General features: G+C 43.0%; 1 protein-coding gene across 2 annotated transcripts in view; it reads right to left on the bottom strand.

Annotated features, from left to right (window-relative positions):
- BPGM (bisphosphoglycerate mutase) overlaps positions 1–13,539 on the bottom strand; it is a 31,523-nt gene extending 17,984 nt beyond the window's left edge. The window contains exons 1-3 of one of the 2 annotated variants that reach the window (XM_052638487.1): positions 13,444–13,536; positions 13,123–13,266; positions 1,135–1,796 (exon numbers count right to left, since the gene is read on the bottom strand). In XM_052638487.1, the coding sequence (XP_052494447.1) occupies positions 1,135–1,735 (601 nt within the window). In that variant the 5' untranslated portion in view covers positions 1,736–1,796; positions 13,123–13,266; positions 13,444–13,536. Of the gene's footprint in view, positions 1–1,134; positions 1,797–13,122; positions 13,267–13,443 lie in introns of both variants that reach the window. The other variant, XM_052638488.1, reaches the window with a different exon arrangement.
- Between the last annotated feature and the right edge of the window lie 6,276 nt (positions 13,540–19,815).

Here is a 19,815-nt window from a genome sequence, read left to right as displayed (position 1 = left end):
GGAGATCCAACCAGCCAATCCTAAAGGAGATCCTGAATATTCGTTGGAAGGACTGATGCTGAAGCTCCAATTCATTGTCCACCTGATGTGAAGAGCTAACTCATTAGAAAAGACCCTGATGCTGGGAAAGATTGAAGGCAGGAGGAGAAGGGGACAACAAAGAAGAAGATGGCTGGATGGCATCACCAACTCGATGGACATGAGTTTGAGCAAGCTCCAAAAGATGGTGAAAGACAGGGAAGCCTGGAGTGCTGCAGTCCATGGGGTCACAAAGAGTCGGACCCCACTGAACAACAACCGGGATTATTGAGTGAAGGGAGAAAGGAGAGAAAACCCCTGAAGATGTCACAGTGTAATCATGGTGCCCCAAACTGGTGAGCTTGAGTCCTCTGAAGAGTTCATGTTACTTAAGAGATAGGTAACAACAGTACTTTCTGGAACACAACATCAAGGAATTAAAATTAAAGCTACTGATTATCTCTAATAAGCCATCATTTTCTTTTCCTTCTCCTGAACTTTCTCCCAGTCAATGACTAAATCTGGTCTGGAAAGAGAAGACTGGAACAAAACAATTATCCAGGAAGCCTACGTCTGAAAATACAGCAATGGTTGTTTCAAGCTGGAAGAACATAAAATCTATATAATTTTACTTATCGTGAAACACTAAACCAACAACAAAAGAAATGTACCCTGCATACCATTTCTACAGAAACCTCTTCCCTCCCCAGCCTCCTCTTACCTGGTTACAACAAAAGACACATAATCTTTTAAATCAGTGCTTCTCAAGCGCTTGGAGAAGCCTGAGCAGCAGTATCAGCATCACCTGAAAATTCTTTGGAAAAGCAAATTATGGAGCCACACCTCGGGCCTACAGGCTCCAAGAGTGGGGCCAGAAACCAGGGGTGGTCCCAGTGCTCCCTCCCTTCAGGTGATTCTGAGGCTTGCTGAAGTTAGAGCAAATAATACAAACGTAAAAAACCCAGGATTTCTGATAGAACAAAACAATCCTTAAATGACTGAAGTGACAAAAGGTGACAGGGAAGGAAAGTCTATAATGGAAACTGTGCATTATTAGTTTAGAAACCATGTTCTTTCTGGACTAAGACCTGGTTAGTAATAGCATGAAGATGGTACCTTCCAGATATTTCAGGAGTGCCCGGCAGCTATTTCCATGAGCAGATATCAGAATGGTTTTACCACGTAACACTTCAGGAGCAATCCTCTCATTCCAATAGGGAAGGAGTCTCTCCAGAACATCCTTTAAGCTCTCGGATCGTGGCAGCTGATCCAAAGGCACATCACACACTTTATACTTCCGGTCATTGTAGATTTCGTGGTAGTAAGGATGGGACTCATCGATGGGAGGAGGGGTCACGTTGTAGCTCCTTCGCCACAGCCTCACTTGCTCCTCGCCGTGATTCAACGCCATCTGCTCCCTGTTGAGACTGATCAAGGCTCCGTAGTGACGCTCGTTGAGACGCCAGGAGCTCTCCACGGGAACCCACTCCTGCCCCAGCTCTTCCAGGATCAGCCAGGCTGTGTGGATGGACCGGTTCAGGATGGATGTGAACACGAGATCAAACTCAAAGTTTAGTGCTTTGAGTTGCTTCCCACAGTTCCGCGCTTCCTCCAGTCCGTCACTGTTGAGTTTCTGATCCACCCAGCTACAAAAACGGTTCTCTTTATTCCAGGCACCCTCTCCATGTCTTAACATAATCAGTTTGTACTTGGACATATTGATGGCTGAGCTTCCCTAGGGCTTTCCAAAGGGCCAGTGTTCAGTGACAACAATACATCTAGATGGAGAAGAAACAAGAAGTATAAAAGTCATATGTTTCATTCAAATGACTACCTCGGAGTGGAAGCACAACTTTCCAACAGCCAGTTTCTAAAATACACTGGAATGATTCCTTGAACCGTTTTGACATCAGGCATCCAGCAACTCATACACACTACGGCACATACGGGCAGAGTCTACGGATAATTACAGGGAACCTAGTTAGCTGACTTAAATTTTCTGATGGTTAGATAGTATATGTTAATTGGATGACGTAAAACAACAGAACACTTCATTCTAATGGCACGCTACATTTCCACCAGATAGAAAGGCAGCTCCTGCTTACAGAAGAGAGGGTTTAATAGAATGAGTTGTACGGGTCTAAAATGATGACTTGTAGCTGGGAACTCCCAGCTTTGAGAAGCTGACTCAAGATTGAAGGAACACCCTTCTCATTCTGTTTTCCCTTTGGTGAAGAAATAGTTACAGTCTCATCTTATTATAGAAGTTATTAAACATGCTAATTCAATAAACTACCACATTCACCTGGTATGTAAATCACCAAGTGGAGAAAACTGGCTCTTTAATGCCATAGTCTACACCACACACACAGACAAGAAAATCTAAGTTTCAACATTGAAACAATACTAAGATGATTTCAATCAACTTTAGCATCCAATATGGTAGTCACGTAAATAATCTCTCACCTGACTCAAGATGACGGTTTTTATAAATAAAATAAATCTGGATATAAAACAAGCTATCAAATCAAGCAGCTGAGAGATGCTGCCTGTAGAAAACAGATTACCAGGAGCAGGTCTGTAGGAGTGAGAGGAAGCACACAGATAAGGCCACATCTCCTCTCAACCCTCTGTCCTATACATGCCAGCCACATCGCAGAGGAAGACTCTAGTAAGGTGGGGCAGGCAACCCTGGAGTGTTTCTGAACCCCCTGACTGAAGCTGCTAGCCCAGAAATCTGGGCCCACTCTGTCCCCTGGAGAAAATCTGCACCAGCCTGGCTGCACCAGCCTGCCTCGCTGGCCTTCCAACAGACACTTCCACACTGACAAATGCGACTTGGTTTTTGTGCCCAGCACCTTCCACACCAGGGGGTACAGATTATACAAACATCAGGGCCTGGTCTTCTGCCATTCTTGACAACTTCCATGAACTGGAGATACTCTGTCCCACTTAGACTGTGATTCGCCCACAGTTATATAATAATCAGTGACGAAGTTAACTGGAATCTGGATCTCATTTCTTCCTTTCCTTAGTTAATTCCGAGAGATTCTGAAGTGGGGGGAAAGTCTTTACAACAAAGCTTCCAATTTCAGAGGGCCAAGAGCAGACCTGAGGGAAGAAGCAGATGGAGATGATCTGCAAGTGGTTGAAAGGGGACAGCAATTAGGTTTACGATCTTCCCTTCTCATCAGACATCAGTGAAGTCTGACCTTTATTCAGTGCATGTGCAACAGGGAAGCATCAGGTTACTGGAAGAGCCTGGGCTCAGGACGCAGGTGAAGGTACCTTGCAGAGCTGAGACTTTCCAGAGGGAGAACGATGCCTCTCCCCTCAACCCAGATGGGCATCGAGGGGCAGAAAACTGAAAATGGGAGGCAAGGCAGCTAGGCAGTGTTTGGCTAGGTGATTACTGGTACCTGGAAGTGGAGTATTCATGAAACGAATGAAGCTCAAGCTTTAGGGCCCCTCACTTGAACAAACTACTTCTAAGGCTCTGGGAAAGACCAATTAACGAATTCACATGGATGAGAATGTGTATGTGTGTTTAATCAGCAAAAGAAAGACACCTGGGTATTGTTTTTTTGAAGAGCCCACCCCAATCCACTAAGTGCTAGAAGCTTCAGACCCATCAAAAACTGGATTCATGCCCATGCAACATTTTATTTACTGCTCTGTTTTTGGTGGTGGCGGTGGAGAGGGATGGAGAAAAGAGAAGCTGTCAACGGTTCTCTACCTCAGCCCTTACTGTGTCTTGTCAAGCAAGAAGCTCCTTATAGCAAAGAAGTTATTTTTCAATTCAAACGAAGAAGGTATGATGTACAAATATTGTAGGCAGATGCACCTCTTCATCATCTTTTGATGATGAACTATCCTGAGGGGGAAAAAGGTGTAGCAATAACATCAAACACTCAGGCACCTATCACGAAGCTTTACAATATTTTAATCAGCTCTATTTGTTTACTTTAAGAAATAAGACAATTTCTGTTTCTTCCCTCTCAAAATACATACACTGGAGCAGAGAAATAGTGCTACAGTCACTACAAATACACCAGCCTCTTATTATGGTGCACAGAGGGCAGAGATACTGAACTGGGGCATCTACTTCAGGTCAACAAAACCCCTTCCCTCTCTCCTCCTTGCTATCAACTGACCTTTGCCATTTAATTAATGGCTGAATATTTACAAAGGAGCTATTGAGGTTTCCAGCTTGCAATCTCTATGATTCAGTCTCTGTGGGAGCTGGTATGCCAAGTGTTTACCAACAAATACAACACTGCTGTCAGTTTCATTTAAAGTTTCAGGCAGGGGCTGCAGATCTGTGTGGGGCTGCAGGGGTCGTGGGAACACTGCTGAACTGCAGAGAACATATGCGCTTCCCTGATGGATGCAACTCATGCACATTGACACATGGATGGAAAGTGAAAGTGAAGTCGCTCAGTCGTGTCCGACTCTTTGCGACCCTGTGGACTGTAGCCCACCAGGCTCCTCAGTCCATGGGATTCTCCAGGCAAGAATACTGGAGTGGGTTGCCATTTCCTTCTCCAGGGGATCTTCCCGACCCAGGGATTGAACCCAGGTCTCCTGCACTGCAGGCAGACGCTTTAACCTCTGAGCCACCAGGGAAGCCCTAGCATCTGTATAATTTAGTCTCACTGAGCTAAGGGTACCATTCTAGAACTTTTCTGGAGAACAAAGAAAAGCTGAGGGCTGCTGGAAACAGAAGACTGGAGAGAATGCAAGACTCAGACCAGAAAGAACTTGTGGATTCTGTTTTGAAGAGTATATAATTTTTTTTTTTTGTAACATGATCATTTCAGCTTAAAAGTTCATAGGAAAAATGAAAGCAGTAGCTACTACTTAGCTCCAGCCCATTTCTCTGTGAGACTGAGGAACTGAGGTCCTCAATTTTCCAATTTTCAAAAGAATTGGAAATGTAATTTCATGTGATATCCAATACAAATACTGGCAACTAACAAGAATACATTTAAAAAACATGAGCTAAATAAGGCCTGTCCGAGAGTAGCTTGAGTCTGCTAGTGTATGGCCTGTGACTTAACGGCGAAGCTCCTCCAGATCACAGGTGAATGGGAACCCCCACCCCAACTCCTGGAGCTGGTCAGAGCCCAGGCCTCCAGGCTCTAATCCGGGCCCTTTCTTTGTGGTTGTCCAGTGCACTTTTTCAAAGGACAGACCTGCTAATCCCCACATGTGCCAGGCTTCCTTGTCCCTGACCCTCCCTTCACCAAACCTCTGCCAGTGCCTTGCAGAGTCCCAGCTCTGTAATCAAACTCCTACTCAACTTTGGACTCTTCTGGAATGTTTCCTCCAGCTCTCAACATTGACCAAGCTGAAAATGAACTGAGCACAAAACTATTCCCAGGTGTCTGCTTTTCCCTTTAGCAGGGGTTTTGTGCCTCGTATCCTGGGGTGGAGGCAGCTGATGGTCAGGGTCCTGCTCCCTCCCTCTGACGGTACCGCCTGACCAAATGCCTCTACCCCCACATCTTCTGGGCAGGAGCAGGGAGCTTTGATTCTGAGAGTCGTGCAATATTCAGCCGTAGTTATCTAACCCTCATGTATTAGCTACAAACTTCCTGAAAATTGAGTACCCTGTTTAAAACCCTCAGATTACTTCCTGTTGATCTTAGGACAAAACTCGAAATCCTTAATGTGACCAGTAAGGCTTTGGTTTTATTTCCTTAACATACCATGTTCTTTCTGGCCTTAGGAACTCTGCATACTCTGTAGTCTACAGAGACTACACCCATCATCACCTCCCCTCCACTGCCACTTCAATCCCACTCTGCTTTTTGGACCCACCAGACATCAGCTGTGTCCAATCAAAATGTAATTCAAGCCACATATAATCGGCTTTTTAAAATTGGTAATTTTAAACTTTCTAAAAGTCATATTAAGCAGAAAAAAGTAGGTGAAATTTTAATAATTCATTTTATTTAACCCTTTAGTTTCAAAGGATTATCATTCTAACATATGATCTATATAAAATAATTAGAGGTGTTTTTTCCTAGTAAGTCTTTGAAACCTGATCTGCATTTTATACTTAGAGCACAACTCACTTTGAACTACCCAAGTTTCAAGGGCTCCATAGCCAGTGGTTACTATATTGAATGGTGTGACTATAGAGCTTAGTTTAAATGTTATTTCCTCTAGGCTGGTGGTTTCTCAAACTTTAATGTGCATTGGAATCACCAAGAGAACTGTTTCAGATTACTGGGCCCCATTTCCACAGCCTGAATGAGTAGGTCTGGGGTGGGTATAACAAGATTCCAGGTGATGCTGATGCTGCTGGTTTGAGGATGATGCCTTCAGACTTCTGTGTATGCCCTTCTTTCTCACCTATTGAAAGTGGTGAAGTGCCTTCCCACAGCCCCCTGCTTTATGACACTGGGCACAGTTGCAATGGGTCACTGTGACAGATCACTTGTTCCCGGTCTGTGTGCCCTGTAACCTGCATTAGAGCTGATGACTCACTGCCTATCTCTGGAACCCAACATGACTCTTGACACACACTAGGTACTTAGTGTGTTGACTGAATCAAAGACAAGCAAAAATGATTAGACTGTGCTAATAAGGCTAAGCGTGGTGCAATGAGTATTCAGAGTCATGTCCAATTCTTTGCGACCCCATGGACTGTTGGCTGCCAGGCTCCTCTGCCCATGTAATTTTCCTGGTAAGAATATTGGAGGGGGTTGCCATTTCCTAGTCCAGGGGATCTTCCCAGCCCAGGGATTGAACCCACATCTCTGACATCTCCTGCACTGGCAGGCAGATTCTTTATCACTATGCCAGCTGGGAAGTCCAGTAGTTTTTGTGGTAACTGCCAAAGCATAGGACAGCTGGGGACATCTCTGGCAATCCAGTGGTTAAGACTCCACCCTTCTACCGCAGGCAGTGTGGGTTCCATCTCTGGTTGGAACTAAGATCTCACATGTCACACGGTATGGCCAGAAAAACAAATCAACAGTCAGTGGGCAGGTCCAAAACGTTAAGTAAGTAAAGTTGCTCAGTCGTGTCCAACTCTTTGCAACCCCATGGACTGTAGCCTACCAGGTTCCTCTGTCCATGGGATTTTCCAGGCAAGATTTAACTCAAGAATTCCAATGTATTTGATGGCAAGGGCAGAGCCAAGAACATTCATCCATCATATTTTTGTATCTGTTACAGTTTAGTATGTTCTTAAATGGCCTTAACAATATGCACAGAGAAAACAGATTCATTTGTTAAAAAACACAGAAGCACTAGATGAAACTGAGCTGTCATCCAGGCCCTGTGCCTCTGACACCCATGCTCTTTCTACCTCATCATGGAAGACTTGCGAGTCTGGGTGTGAGCATCTAGGCTCACTTGGCTTCACTTCACAGGAGCATCTCCAGTCACAGCTTGTCTTTCCAACCCAGGCAGACATTTCATGAGATGCTCACAAACAAGGTGAGTATAAAGGAGGGCTCGGCGTGTGACTGCTCGTGAGAACCTCAAGGCACAATGCCGAATCAGGCAACAGACACCCCCAACTTAGAAAGAGGGGCCATGCTAAGAACTAAAAACTATTCTTTTTAAAGGTCCTCATTTATCCTCTCAGCAAGGGTTATTGGCACTTGAATTAAGCACTGATTTTAGTCAATGATTTACTTCATACTCCCAAGGGGCCACACAGGTCACTGAGTGACCACACTTCAGGGTGCCGTCCTTTTCAAAATATGATGTGGCTCAAAGGAAAAAAAATACTAAGCAAACATATCTTTTACATGACTCTGCATCTCCTCTTCCTGCCCCTTCCTCTTGGCTGTTATTCCCTTCCTTCTGGCCATTATTTTTAGTTGTCTGACACCTACCTTGTACCTTGCCCACTCTACTGAAACAGTGTCTCAAAAGACTGCTGATTAGTCACTTCTTAGTAAGTGGAGACCATCTTCACTCAGAACTCCCACTGCTTTGACCCCTCTGAAGCTAAGCACTTCCATCAAGGGAAGAAAAATTCTTCTAAGACTTCAGGGCTGCATTTCTCCCACCTCTTCTATTGTTACGTCCTGGTGCTGCCCACCTGTTGGCAACAGTACTGGGATGGTGAAGCATGTATCATAGCATACCTTCCCTACCCAGGGATTGAACCTGGGTCTCCTGCACTGCAGGCAGATTCTTTACCATCTGAGCCACCAGGGAAGCCTGTATGACGCCACGGCCGCTACCTTTCTTGGAGTGCTCATCGTGTGCTTGGGACGATTTCAATTCTCAACCACCATTCTATGGACAGGTTACTGCAATTACTCCTATTTTATAGATGCAGACACTCAGGAGAGGCTAACTTGCCCAAGAGGACAAAGACTGTAAGTGGCAGAGCAGGAGTTCAATATCAGGCCAGCCTGGACCCCAATGCCTGTACACATGCCCTGACCCACTGTGCTTTACTACCATATGGGCACCCCAGGCTCTGTCTTCCAACCCTGGAAACCCAACTTTTCTCATGACTTTAATTACATTAAAAATGGATGATATATCTCCATTGACAGCCCCAGATATTCATTGGTCCGCCCTGTCTGGTCAAACAACTCATTCTTCAAACATGTGCTGCAAATCTCATTTGAACATGGCATAAAGCTAGGCCTGGGGGGAACAGAGAATCGAACATGAATGATGCCTCCAAGGGACTAATGGGGGAAAAGTGACGTGTGTGTATCTCAACAGCAGAAAGTAATCCAGAGCACGAGAAAGCACTTGATGTATAAGGGAGACGGAAAAGGAGTTATTGTTGTTTTTGTTTGAATAATACTTCGTGGACATGGCACTATTTAAGCTGGATTTGAAAAGATGTTTAAGATTTATGTTAAGGAATTCTGGTCTAAGGAAACAGTGAGTAGAGGTAAGGGAATGGGTATTTATGGAGAACCATTCAAACTGGTTTGCCTAGAACAGTCTTGCTTTAGACCTGTTTCCCCAACATAATGATTACAGGGCCCCTTTCACACTTGAAGGTCCCATCTGGAAAATTACATGATCACCCTATACTAAGTATAGGGTATAATAAGGAAGTAGGAGGACACTAGTCTAGAAAGATAAGGCTGAATAGTGGCCCAGAAAGAACATTGTGCCAAAGAATATAGGTTATTCTACAAGTACTGGGACGTCATTAAAGCTTTAATAATGTGTATTTTAGGAGGATCAGGCAGCATTTACAAGTAAGGGAAATGTATGTGAATACTTATGAATCTTTTGCAACTATTCTGAAGGTAACATTTAAGGAAGACCTGGGGCAGCATAATTGCTGTTGAAATGGGATGAAGGCAATGATGTGAGAGACACTCCAGCTTAGCTGGAGGCAAAAAAAAAAAGCTGGGGGGGGGGCACTTTTTCTGTAAAAGGTCCAAGAGTAAATTTTTTAGGCTTTGTGGGCGATATGGTCTCTCTTAAAATCACTCAATTCTGCCACTGTAGTTGAAAGCAGTCATAAACAATGCGTATACAAACAAATAAGGCTATGTTCCAATAAACATATTGGAACTTTTTGTCTTTTACATATGGATAAGGAAATGAGAATTTCATATAATTTCTATGCACATGAAATAGTTATTCTTTGATTTATTTCAACCATTAAAAAAATGCAAAAGCCATTCACAGCTTGTGGGCTGGAAAGATAGTAGGCCAGAAGGTCTTAGCTTCCTAAACCCTGGTCTAGCTGAGATTACTCAGATCTACTAATCACATCAGTATTTTGAACATTTAAGCATCCTGTCATAGGATAATCCCAACATTATTAAAATCACCTTATTTTATTCTTGGCCAGCACTGCAAGTACTTTGAATAATGGAATCCCATTCATAACTGTTTTTAATCCTTCACATAAGACAATACTGAGCACATTTAAATCAGTCTGAGTAGTTTATTTTGCTTCATCAAATTACTTAATAATGGGTTCAAGATAGAACAATAAGGAAAAAAAAATTCATCTTGTTAACCAACTTCGAAAACATAATGTCATTTTGACATGCTTTACTTTTATTAGACATCTTTATAAATTGTCACAGTGCTTCACACTTCAAGTGAATACATACCTGGCAACTCATGAACAGGTGGGGAAAATTATAGGATAAAGTCCAGTCTCAGCTTGTTTTGTTTCCAAAAACTGAGTAAGAAATGTGATTAATGATAGAATGTTGAAGCAATATAAAATAAGGGATACAGAGCCAGAGTTGCTTTGATCCAAAGCTTTCTCTTCAATAATAAATATTCAAATGCTACCCTAGACCATTTGGGTGTTTGCATGTTTGCACCACTTGGAGGTCTAAATCCTCACTATGCAGCTTTGAATGACTCTCAACCCCCACTGCATTAGGGATCTAGCTCTACAGAAGACAGACTGGCTAGACTTGAGGACAGAAAAAAGAGCAGTTAATCAAGTTTCTGATAAATTAACACGGAACAGTTCTTAAGGGAAATGAAATCTGGAGCTCAGTTCCTAAGATTCTCAGGGCCCAGCTCAATATGAAAAGTTCAAACATGCCTATATCCAAAAGTACCTCCTGTTCCTCATCTATCACTTTTCCAAAAGCTTGAATGGTAATTTTTCCATTTGCATTTGCATTATAAGAACAACTATTTTACCAGGAGCAAACTCTATTACTTATAGGTGTTTTCCAGACACTATTACCCTGTCATTCTCCAACTTTATACCTTCTAACAGCCCTGACTGACCCCATGTTACAGAGGTTAACAAACCATAGCAGGCTGACCCTTATTTACAGGGAAGTGTCCAGCAATGAGATGTGTGTGCGTGGGGCATGTGGCCTGTTCCAGCTGGCATGGCATCACTCATGTGAGGAATACCCATTCAAGACATCTCCTTCCTATCTCTGGTTACTTATTCCCCTACAATAGTAGCATCTGTGTCAAAACAAACTATTTCCACCAAATCCCAAAAGTGTGAAGTCAAGAAACCTAGACTTAAGTCCCAGTTCTGCTACTTAATGACAGTGTCATCTTGACTATTTAAGTTATCTGCTGCACCTCAGGTTCCTGGTCCATAAAGATGAGGGTAATGAAATTACTGTTTCTCAAGGGGCTATGAGGAATACTAAATGAGATGATGGTGAAGCGCCCTACCAAAGAATGCAAGGTATTCTGGTTGAATGGCACAGACTTTGACTAACACATGAAGACTGATACAGACCTCAGGCCCTTGAAAGTGATCCTACCTTGCTGATGGTATGAGCAGAAACAAAAGCTGGGGATAAAATAATATGAGGGTGGGGGTAAGGAGAAAAGGTTAAATTAGATAGGGGAAGGAGGAATGCAATCAAATGTTGTATGTGTTTCAGGGCAGGGGTGTTGATGGTAAGATACAGTTCTAGAAGCATACCAAATACTAAGTGATATTCTATAATTCACATGCTTTGGTAAAGTGGCTAACATTTATTTTACATTTTATAAACTATGTTTTTTTCATATTTGTGGCCACATTTCAGTTAAAGAGTTTTGTTATTCAGTGATACTTTTAGTCCTATTTCCCCATACAAATATCCCTTCACACCAGATTTCATTCCAAGGCCTCTGTGCTCTAGGCACAAGACAAAGATGAAGGTGTGGCTGAATTTAGATGTCATTACTTAATATAAATTTAAAATGAAATGTGCCACCTAATTTCAACCAACCATAGAAGGCAAAAGAGGAAGAGAGATTAAAGATCTACCCAGACACCAACAGCAGCTGTCTCTGAGTAGTGGAGTAAACAATGACATTTTCTGTTTTACTTCTATACAATGTTCATTCTGGACAACGACCAAACTTTCTACAATGACCCACTTGGTTTGGTTTAAATATGGACACAAAAGAACCAGGTACAACCCTTGTAGCTGGGAGCTTTAGTTTGCTAACAGACAGGTTAGGAATTTACTGTAATGAGATTTTGCTGATGTACTTGTGGTGGAAAATGTTTAAGAATCTTTAGTTTAAAACAGACTTTGAACACAGGCATGGACTTCAGAAATAATCTAATGCAACACCCACTTTTTAAAGAGGCAGAAGTTAAGAGTCAGATAATTGAAAGATTACACCTTGTAGCTCAGTTGGTAAAGAATCTGCCTGCAATGCAGGAGAATCTGGTTTGATTCCTGGGTCAGGAAGATTCCCTGGAGAAGGGATAGGCTACCCACTCCAGTATTCTTGGGCTTCCCTTGTGGCTCAGCCGGTAAAGAATCCGCCTGCAATGTGGGAGACCTGGGTTCAATCCTTGGGTTGGGAAGATTCCCTGGAGAAGGGAAAGGCTTCCCAATCCAGTATTCTGGTGTGGAGAATTCCACAGACTGTATAGTCCATGGGGTTGCAAGAGTCGGACATGACTGAGTGACTTTCACTTCACTAAGATCACACAACTTCAAGACTAAACCCAGGTGTCTTGACTGCCAACTCAGAGCTCCTTCCACAACACCATTTGATTGAATTATGCTTCTCTAAACCCCACCACAATTGAGTAGCATCTGTGGTATGTGAGGTGCATAGGAATACAAGGATGGAACAAACCTAGTCCCCTGGCCTCAGAGGAGGCAGTTTTAAAAGACAAAATGACATGTGTTCTGCTTTCATTATAGAAAACCCTAGAAACTACTGGTGAAAGATTGCATCTGATTTTTCCCCCCCAAAGTAGGCAGTTAACATTCTGATACCACTTACAAGCCATTACGCCTCCATAATTTGGGAGGCAGTAAGGTAATGAGAGTTATAGTAAGTTAGCCAACAACCAATTATTCCTCAAAACTCAACTGTGAATTTCACTTCCATTTGGCATTTCTACTCTCTTTCTCCAGTAACATGGCCCTCATCCCTTGGAAAGAAGAAGAAATACACTTATTTTTTCATGTGTAGTGGTTCAAAGAACCTGTGATTTAGTTCCAGATTTGAACCCTCCATGAAACCACTGCAGATATTTACCTTTCTCCTTTCATGACGTTCAGGTTTTTTCTATCTACTGAGCCTTCAAGGGCCAAGTCTGCCATCGCCCTCAATATAGCGCCAAGGCCCTGAAAACATACGGAAGCGCTCTTTCAGGGGGAGTCCTACGATGGACGGGGCTCTGACTGACACACCCGGTACCTGAGACGTCCAGGGGTGTAGAGTATCACTCCCATCGACTCCTTGTTTATTCTTGCCGTCAAGACACCACTACCAACGCGGGGTCCTCCTTTCCGTTGGCAGACTAGACAGGCTTATTCTGAGAAAGGGACAGCTGAGCGGGACCTGGGGGATAAGTGAGGGTCGGAGCTTGAGGGGTGGGCGTGCGAGTGCCAGACTCCCACCACAGACTGAACCTGGGGAGGAAAGAAACTGGCCCTCCAGCGCGCTGAAATGAACCACCACATCACTGACAAATAGAAAACCTTGGCAACAGCACTATTAACAACAGCCACCACTCACCTGCAAAAAGGCCACCAGTAGCAGCCGCTCCTCGGAAAACCCGAACAGCCGGCGTCTCCCAGGGCTCATCACTGCGGCCGGCATCGACTCTCTTTTCTAGCCCTGCAGCCAGAAGGGGCAGGTCCTAGGGCTCTGACTATTGGAGAGTCGAGTTGTCAATCATTCACACCCCCGCCCTATTCCCAGGAACAGGTCAAGGTCTTTTCCGTTTTTCAAATCCCTTGAGTAGAAAGTGAGGCTCTGATTGGCTGTTTGAGGAGACGAGCACACTTTCGGACCAGTGAGAAGCTAGTTCTGACGCTAGTGGGCGGGCTTGTTCCGGCGGGGAAGTAGAAAAACAAAACCCCGAGCGTCTCCTGGGCAATAGCTAAACCTCAGGAGCTCTTAGGAGGTTGAGGTGCTTGAAAGCGCTTACGCGTCGAAAAGGAACTATCTGCCAACGTAGAGAAGTGTCGACGGAATCCTGAAGTGATGAGGTGATGCCTCCCTTTACTCATGGGAAACTGCAGCTTGGGGATGAAGGTGGGCACTCCCCTCGGAGAAAGGCTCCTTCTTTCCTGGTGTTTTAAACGGTGATTAAAGTAAAAGCCTTTAAAGTGCCCGACTTATGAGCAGTAACTGGCCCTCACTCTCTGCTAATACTTTTGTAGGTTCCCCGTAGGCATTCAGGGGCTTCCCTTGTGGCTCAGCTGGTAAAGAATCCGCCTGCAATGCGGGAGACCTGGGTTCCATCCCTGCGCTGGGACAATACCCTGGAGACGGGAATGGCAACACACTCCAGTATTCTGCCTGGAGAATTCCATGGACAGTCCATGGGGTCGCAAAGAGTCGGACACGACTGAGCGACTATCACTTTCACTTAGGCAGTCCTCTTACACTGTTTTGGTTGGAGGTAGAAAATGTTTCGTGGAAGGCACTTGAGAGCCTAGAGGACAGATGAAGGGAGCATGGAGTGAAATGAGAATTATAAATTTGGAGGCCACAATTACCGAACAAGAGGAACCTATGAAAATACCCGAAGCTTAGCACAGGGCCCTGTACACTTCTAAGCAGGCTTGAACCACCACACAAGTCTTTGAAGCATAACTGTCAGAGCTTAAAAGCTCTGGTGGGCAAGAAAGAGTAAGGATTGGTGTGTTTGCCTGACCACATGGGAAATTTCCCTTCCTATATTTCTGAAAGCTGTCCTTCCTAGTGTTTAGTGTCTTCTTTTTGAGTTTTTCCTGTTTCATCCTCATAACAAGTCCAGTAGATACCTAACAGGCAACCAGATCCTCAGAATAATTAAACATACATTTGCAAAGGTAATTTCCACATTTTAAACTCTGTGACCCACTGTTGAATTAAGACCTAAGCATTTGTAGTTAGTTCTATTATCTCATTTATCCTTAGAGCATAACAGTTTCTCCTAGGATCTCAAAGAACAGATCCTTCTGGGAGAGCACAAATCCAAGGCTTGACAAATTCCAGCAAGGGATTGATACCATCCAGGGATAGTTGAATTCAGCTTGTATTTGTCATTAACTAGAGGTCAGGTCTGAGCAACTGGAGGAGGCAACTTCCAGTCTGGACTCCCAAGAATGCAGCTTTCAAATCCTATACTCTTACCCACTTCCTCTTCCTTTACTCAACACCAGGTAAGGACAGAGTGAGGGGAAACTTTCCTACAGGTTGACATCAAAGCTCTCTACTTAGAGTGCCCACCATCCATACCCTGGAGAATAAATACAGCCATTCACAAATGTCCATCTTATAGCATTTGACATATAGGGATACACTGGGCTTCCCTGGTGGCTCAGATGGTCAAGCGTCTGCCTGTAATGCGAGAGACCCAGGTTCGATCCCTGTGTCGGGAAGATCTCCTAGAGAAGGAAATGGCAACCTACTTCAGTATTCTTCCTGGGAAATCCCATGGATCAAGGAGCCTGGTAGGCCACAGTCCATGAGGTTGCAAAATAGTCGGACACAGCTTAGCAACTAAACAACAAAAATTTTGAAAATTTACTTCTATTAAGACCAGTCATGAGCATTTACTTCTGATATAACGGATAGTATAGATAGTATGCAAATAACTCAGTGTCCCAGTTCACTACTTCAAACATTTGGTGTTGTCCCAAATAAGAAATGAAATTGCAGTAAATTATTACAGCCATGTTGTCTTTCTTTCTGTTATGTGAATATATCAAAAAGTCAATATTAGCACATATAGTACTTTAAGAATTAGTAGCAGAGTGTCTTATTCAGGACCTGAATAAAATACAGTTTTATGATAGCCTACACACTGGGCCAAAATAATTTCACCGCTATCTGAATGGAGCCACTATCTTTTACAGGTAGGGTTGAGCTGGTGCACCAATCATCAAATTCATTCAAGAACCTAGGCTTTTCTGCCTTGGCTCTCTCCTTTCTTCCATCAGGCTCCAAAGTAGCTGGTCCTATATCCTCTGTACAGGATTATCTTCTTAGCAATCTTTCCACCATGATGTGGTTGTTTGCTGGTCTCCCGCCACACCCTGCCTTCTTCAAGGTTAAAACTGCTTCTCATCATCTGAGGTAACATACCCAAAATGTTTGGCTTCACCATTGACCCATTCAGTACACAACTCCTCTACTGAAGCCAAAAACTGGAAATGGCCTTTGGGATTAGCCATGAAGAACTTCAGAAAGGCCTTTGAAGCCATCTGTCCCTTCATTTCTCAAGTTAAATTATAGAATGCTCATCTCACAGAGTAGTGCAAAGAATGATGGAGGCCATTTTGAAACAGTATTGCAATCTTTGAAGCACCTTACATCTGCCACTTCCTCGCACTGGGAACTTAGGCACATTGTCTGACCTCTTTATCTGTGTCTTTATTTGTGAAATAGAGATAATACCTAATGGGCCATCATGAAAATTAGATGATGCAGGAGGCATCCAGCACAAAGGAAGTGTTCAGTAAATGGTAGTTATTCTTAACAGCTACAGCAGTGATAAAATGTATTTTAACTACTCACATTATACTCCTGTTTTACAAACTCAAGAAAGTCTGGGCCATATGCTTTCCTCCCCTTTCCCACTGTATACTCAAGTGGAGATCTGGCCTCCTGCAGAGGCTATAGGACAGGAATTTCCTTTGTTAATCTTGCTGCCAACCAGAGAGGTAACTGTCAAGATGTGAATGCTGAAGAGGGTACAAAGGCACACTGTGGGGCCAGGAGCCTGTGGTATTAAGAAGTCTGAACTATATGTCTCAACATGGAGCATCGTAGGGTGAACAAAGTGGTCATAATTTCTCCCTGTAGAGTTGTTTTTCAAATGCCATATCAGATTTATATATAATACTGTATGTTAAAAATATTATGTTCATTGTACAGGCTTATAAAGGAAAAAATAGGCTGAATCTCTAATATAAGTGTGTTCCTTGGAATTTGTTATCCAGCAGGGGGAAAACATGATTTGGAGGTTCAAAGGAAATTCAGTAGCACAGTGGGTAAGAGTGTGGGCTTTAGGATCAGTCTGCCTGGATTCCAGTCCTGGTTCTATCCTGTATTAACCACATGATATTGGGCAAATTTTTTTTCAACACCCTTGCTTTATTTCTTCTGTTGTATAATGGGCCATTATAAGAGTATTTTGGAGGATGTTTTAACAAACCACTTAGAATTTGTTAAAATTCTTTAAATTTAACATGTTAAGTTGTTAACAATTCTTATTTCCTTCTAATTTTTCCCCTATAAACCAATTATTTTTAATAAAAACAATTCATTATGAACATCTCCCCATGTCATTTAATAGTCTCTAATTACAATTCTATCATGTGACTACCTTTGGGTATTATGTCTCACAATTCAACCAGTCTCCTACTCTTGTGCGTTGAGGTTATTTCAGTTACTTTCAAAGTTTCAGGGACTTAAACAGGCTGCTACGTTCCTTAAATAACAGGGTGCTCTGGGAATGTCTGTTGAAAACAGCCTGATAAAGTTGCCAGGCATTTTTCTCTCTGTGCCCTGGCACTGCAGAGCTAAGAAAGCTGAAGCCAGGGAAGCCTGAAAGTTCCTGGAGGGTTGCCCCTTCACCCCTACCTCCCTCTCCCAAGTTTCCTATCCTTTAACCTGAAGAAAAGGTGTGGAGATGAGAGAAATTGGGGGAGTGATTGACTTGGGCTCCACTAGTAAAACCTTACACAATTCCTGGCATATGTGTCTTCATTTTACAGATGGGGAAAGTAGGGCACAGAGAGAATCTATGCAAACCTGCTAATTAGAGCATCTGAGTTTGACTCCTAGACTTGGTTCTGAAATTTGAACTCTTCCCCACCATGCTCCTACTTCTTTTAAAAACTAATGGCTATAACTTCATTCTTTTTTTCTTTTTTTCCTGTGAGAAATGTGTTGTCAGTCTCCTAAGATTTATTGGTTATCTGCTCCCTTAAAAAAAAAAAAAATTCCCTCCTGACTGTCCAAGAATTTCTTCTGCCTCTAAGTTTCCCAAGTTGGCTCCTTCTTTGCCTGAAGAGTGTATCCTCCTTCTGTGATGAAGAATCAGACAACTTAGCTTTTTTTCCCCCCATATATTTGCTTGTTTTCTTACTGAAGCGTTCTTACTGTATATGTTGGGAAGTCAGACTCATAAAGGGAAGTTCTTTTAAGCTGCATCCGTTTAACAATGTTACATAGTTCCCTTAGCTTTGGGGAGTTTTGAAGTATGACTGTATAGAGAGTAATAAGTCTTTTTCTCTGGTTTGGTTATAAACTGGTTCTGAAGGAAGTTCTAAAAGAGGCTTTACAAAATTGTTTAGAGCCATGCAGCATCATTAAAATGGGTGTATCACCTCCCAATATGACACTTTGAAGGCAGTAACATATTTGGAAGTGTAATTTCTGGAATGTTGTGTTAAAGACTGTATGCATCATCAAATCACAGTTTTAACCAGGAAGACAACTTTTGGGGGACTTCCCTGGTGGTCCATTGGCTAGTACTCTGCTCCCAATGCAGAGGGCCCAGGTTCAGTCCCTCAGGGAACTTGATCCTGCATGCCTCAACTAAGAGTTCAAATGCTGCACTAAAGATCCTGCAAGCTGTCCCTGTGCAGCCAAATAAATACTTAGAAAAAAAAAAAAAAAAAGATAGCTTTTTGCCCCCCCACCCCCACCTCTGCCACACACACTATAGCAGTACCCTAACCCAAGCTACCATTGCCTCATGGCTGGATTTTATCAGTAACAAATCTCCTGGAATCCACTTTTACCCCCTTTTAGCTAGACAGGGTGAGCTTTGTCATTGTGGTACAGCTAATCCCCTCCTTCCCCCAGCTTGAAACACCACAGCGGCTTCCCACTGTCCCTAATACTGGCCTTTCTTCTCCCCTATGGCCATTAGACCTTTGCACGAGCGTTTTCCCTACCTAGAATGCTCTTCCTTTAGAGGTAGTTAAAGTGCAGAAGATGAATCCAATTTTCATAATTCCCAGGCTGAATCTCTAATATAAGTGTGTTCCTTGGAATTTGTTGTTATCCAGCAGGGGGAAAACATGATTTGGAGGTTCAAAGGAAATTCAGTAGCACAGTGGGTAAGAGTGTGGGCTTTAGGATCAGTCTGCCTGGATTCCAGTCCTGGTTCTATCCTGTATTAACCACATGATATTGGGCAAATTTTTTTTCAACACCCTTGCTTTATTTCTTCTGTTGTATAATGGGGCCATTATAAGAGTATTTTGGAGGAGGGCATGGCAACCCACTTCTGTATTCTTCCCTGAAGAATCCCATGGACAGAGGAGCCTGGCTGGCTAGAGTCCATGGGGTCACAAAGAGTCAGACACAACTGAAGCAACTTAGCACACACGCACAAGGGTATCTACCTCATAAAGTTATACTATTTAAATAAGTTAATACATGGAAAGAACTCAGTAAATTTTAAAAAGTCTCAACAATAAATGAAGGCCCCATATAATTCCTTATGTGGAAGGTAAAGTCAACCTTGCTAATTTTCTCTTGTTTTCTTCTGGAGAAAAACAGATACAGCAAGCAACTGGGAGGCCTTCCCAGGGCAGCCAAAGGCTGGTCCTAGCAGATAAGGCTTCAGGGGCTGCACTATGTAGGGAAAGACATGTGATGACTTAGTCAAAACAGGTGCCAGGCCACAGATGCCAGTGAACTGAGATAATATGAAGCCTAAAGGGGTTTAAGAAATACACAAGGAAAAAGAAAAGAAATCTAAAATTTAAAAAATCACAACAGCAGGCAAAAAGATAATATATTTACAGATAAAATCAGTTTCAGCTTCTCAACTAAGCCCTGTCGTGTAAAATATCTTCTACTTATGTGATTAACATTTTGGAGGCTATCTGAGGTCCCAGAACTTCTTACCAGAAGTGTTCTCTGGCAGCTTTGAGA

The sequence above is a fragment of the Budorcas taxicolor genome, chromosome 4, assembly GCF_023091745.1.
Source record: "Budorcas taxicolor isolate Tak-1 chromosome 4, Takin1.1, whole genome shotgun sequence".
In the NCBI taxonomy this organism is placed as follows: Eukaryota; Metazoa; Chordata; class Mammalia; order Artiodactyla; family Bovidae; genus Budorcas; species Budorcas taxicolor.
This window is presented reverse-complemented; position numbering and strand designations above follow the sequence as displayed.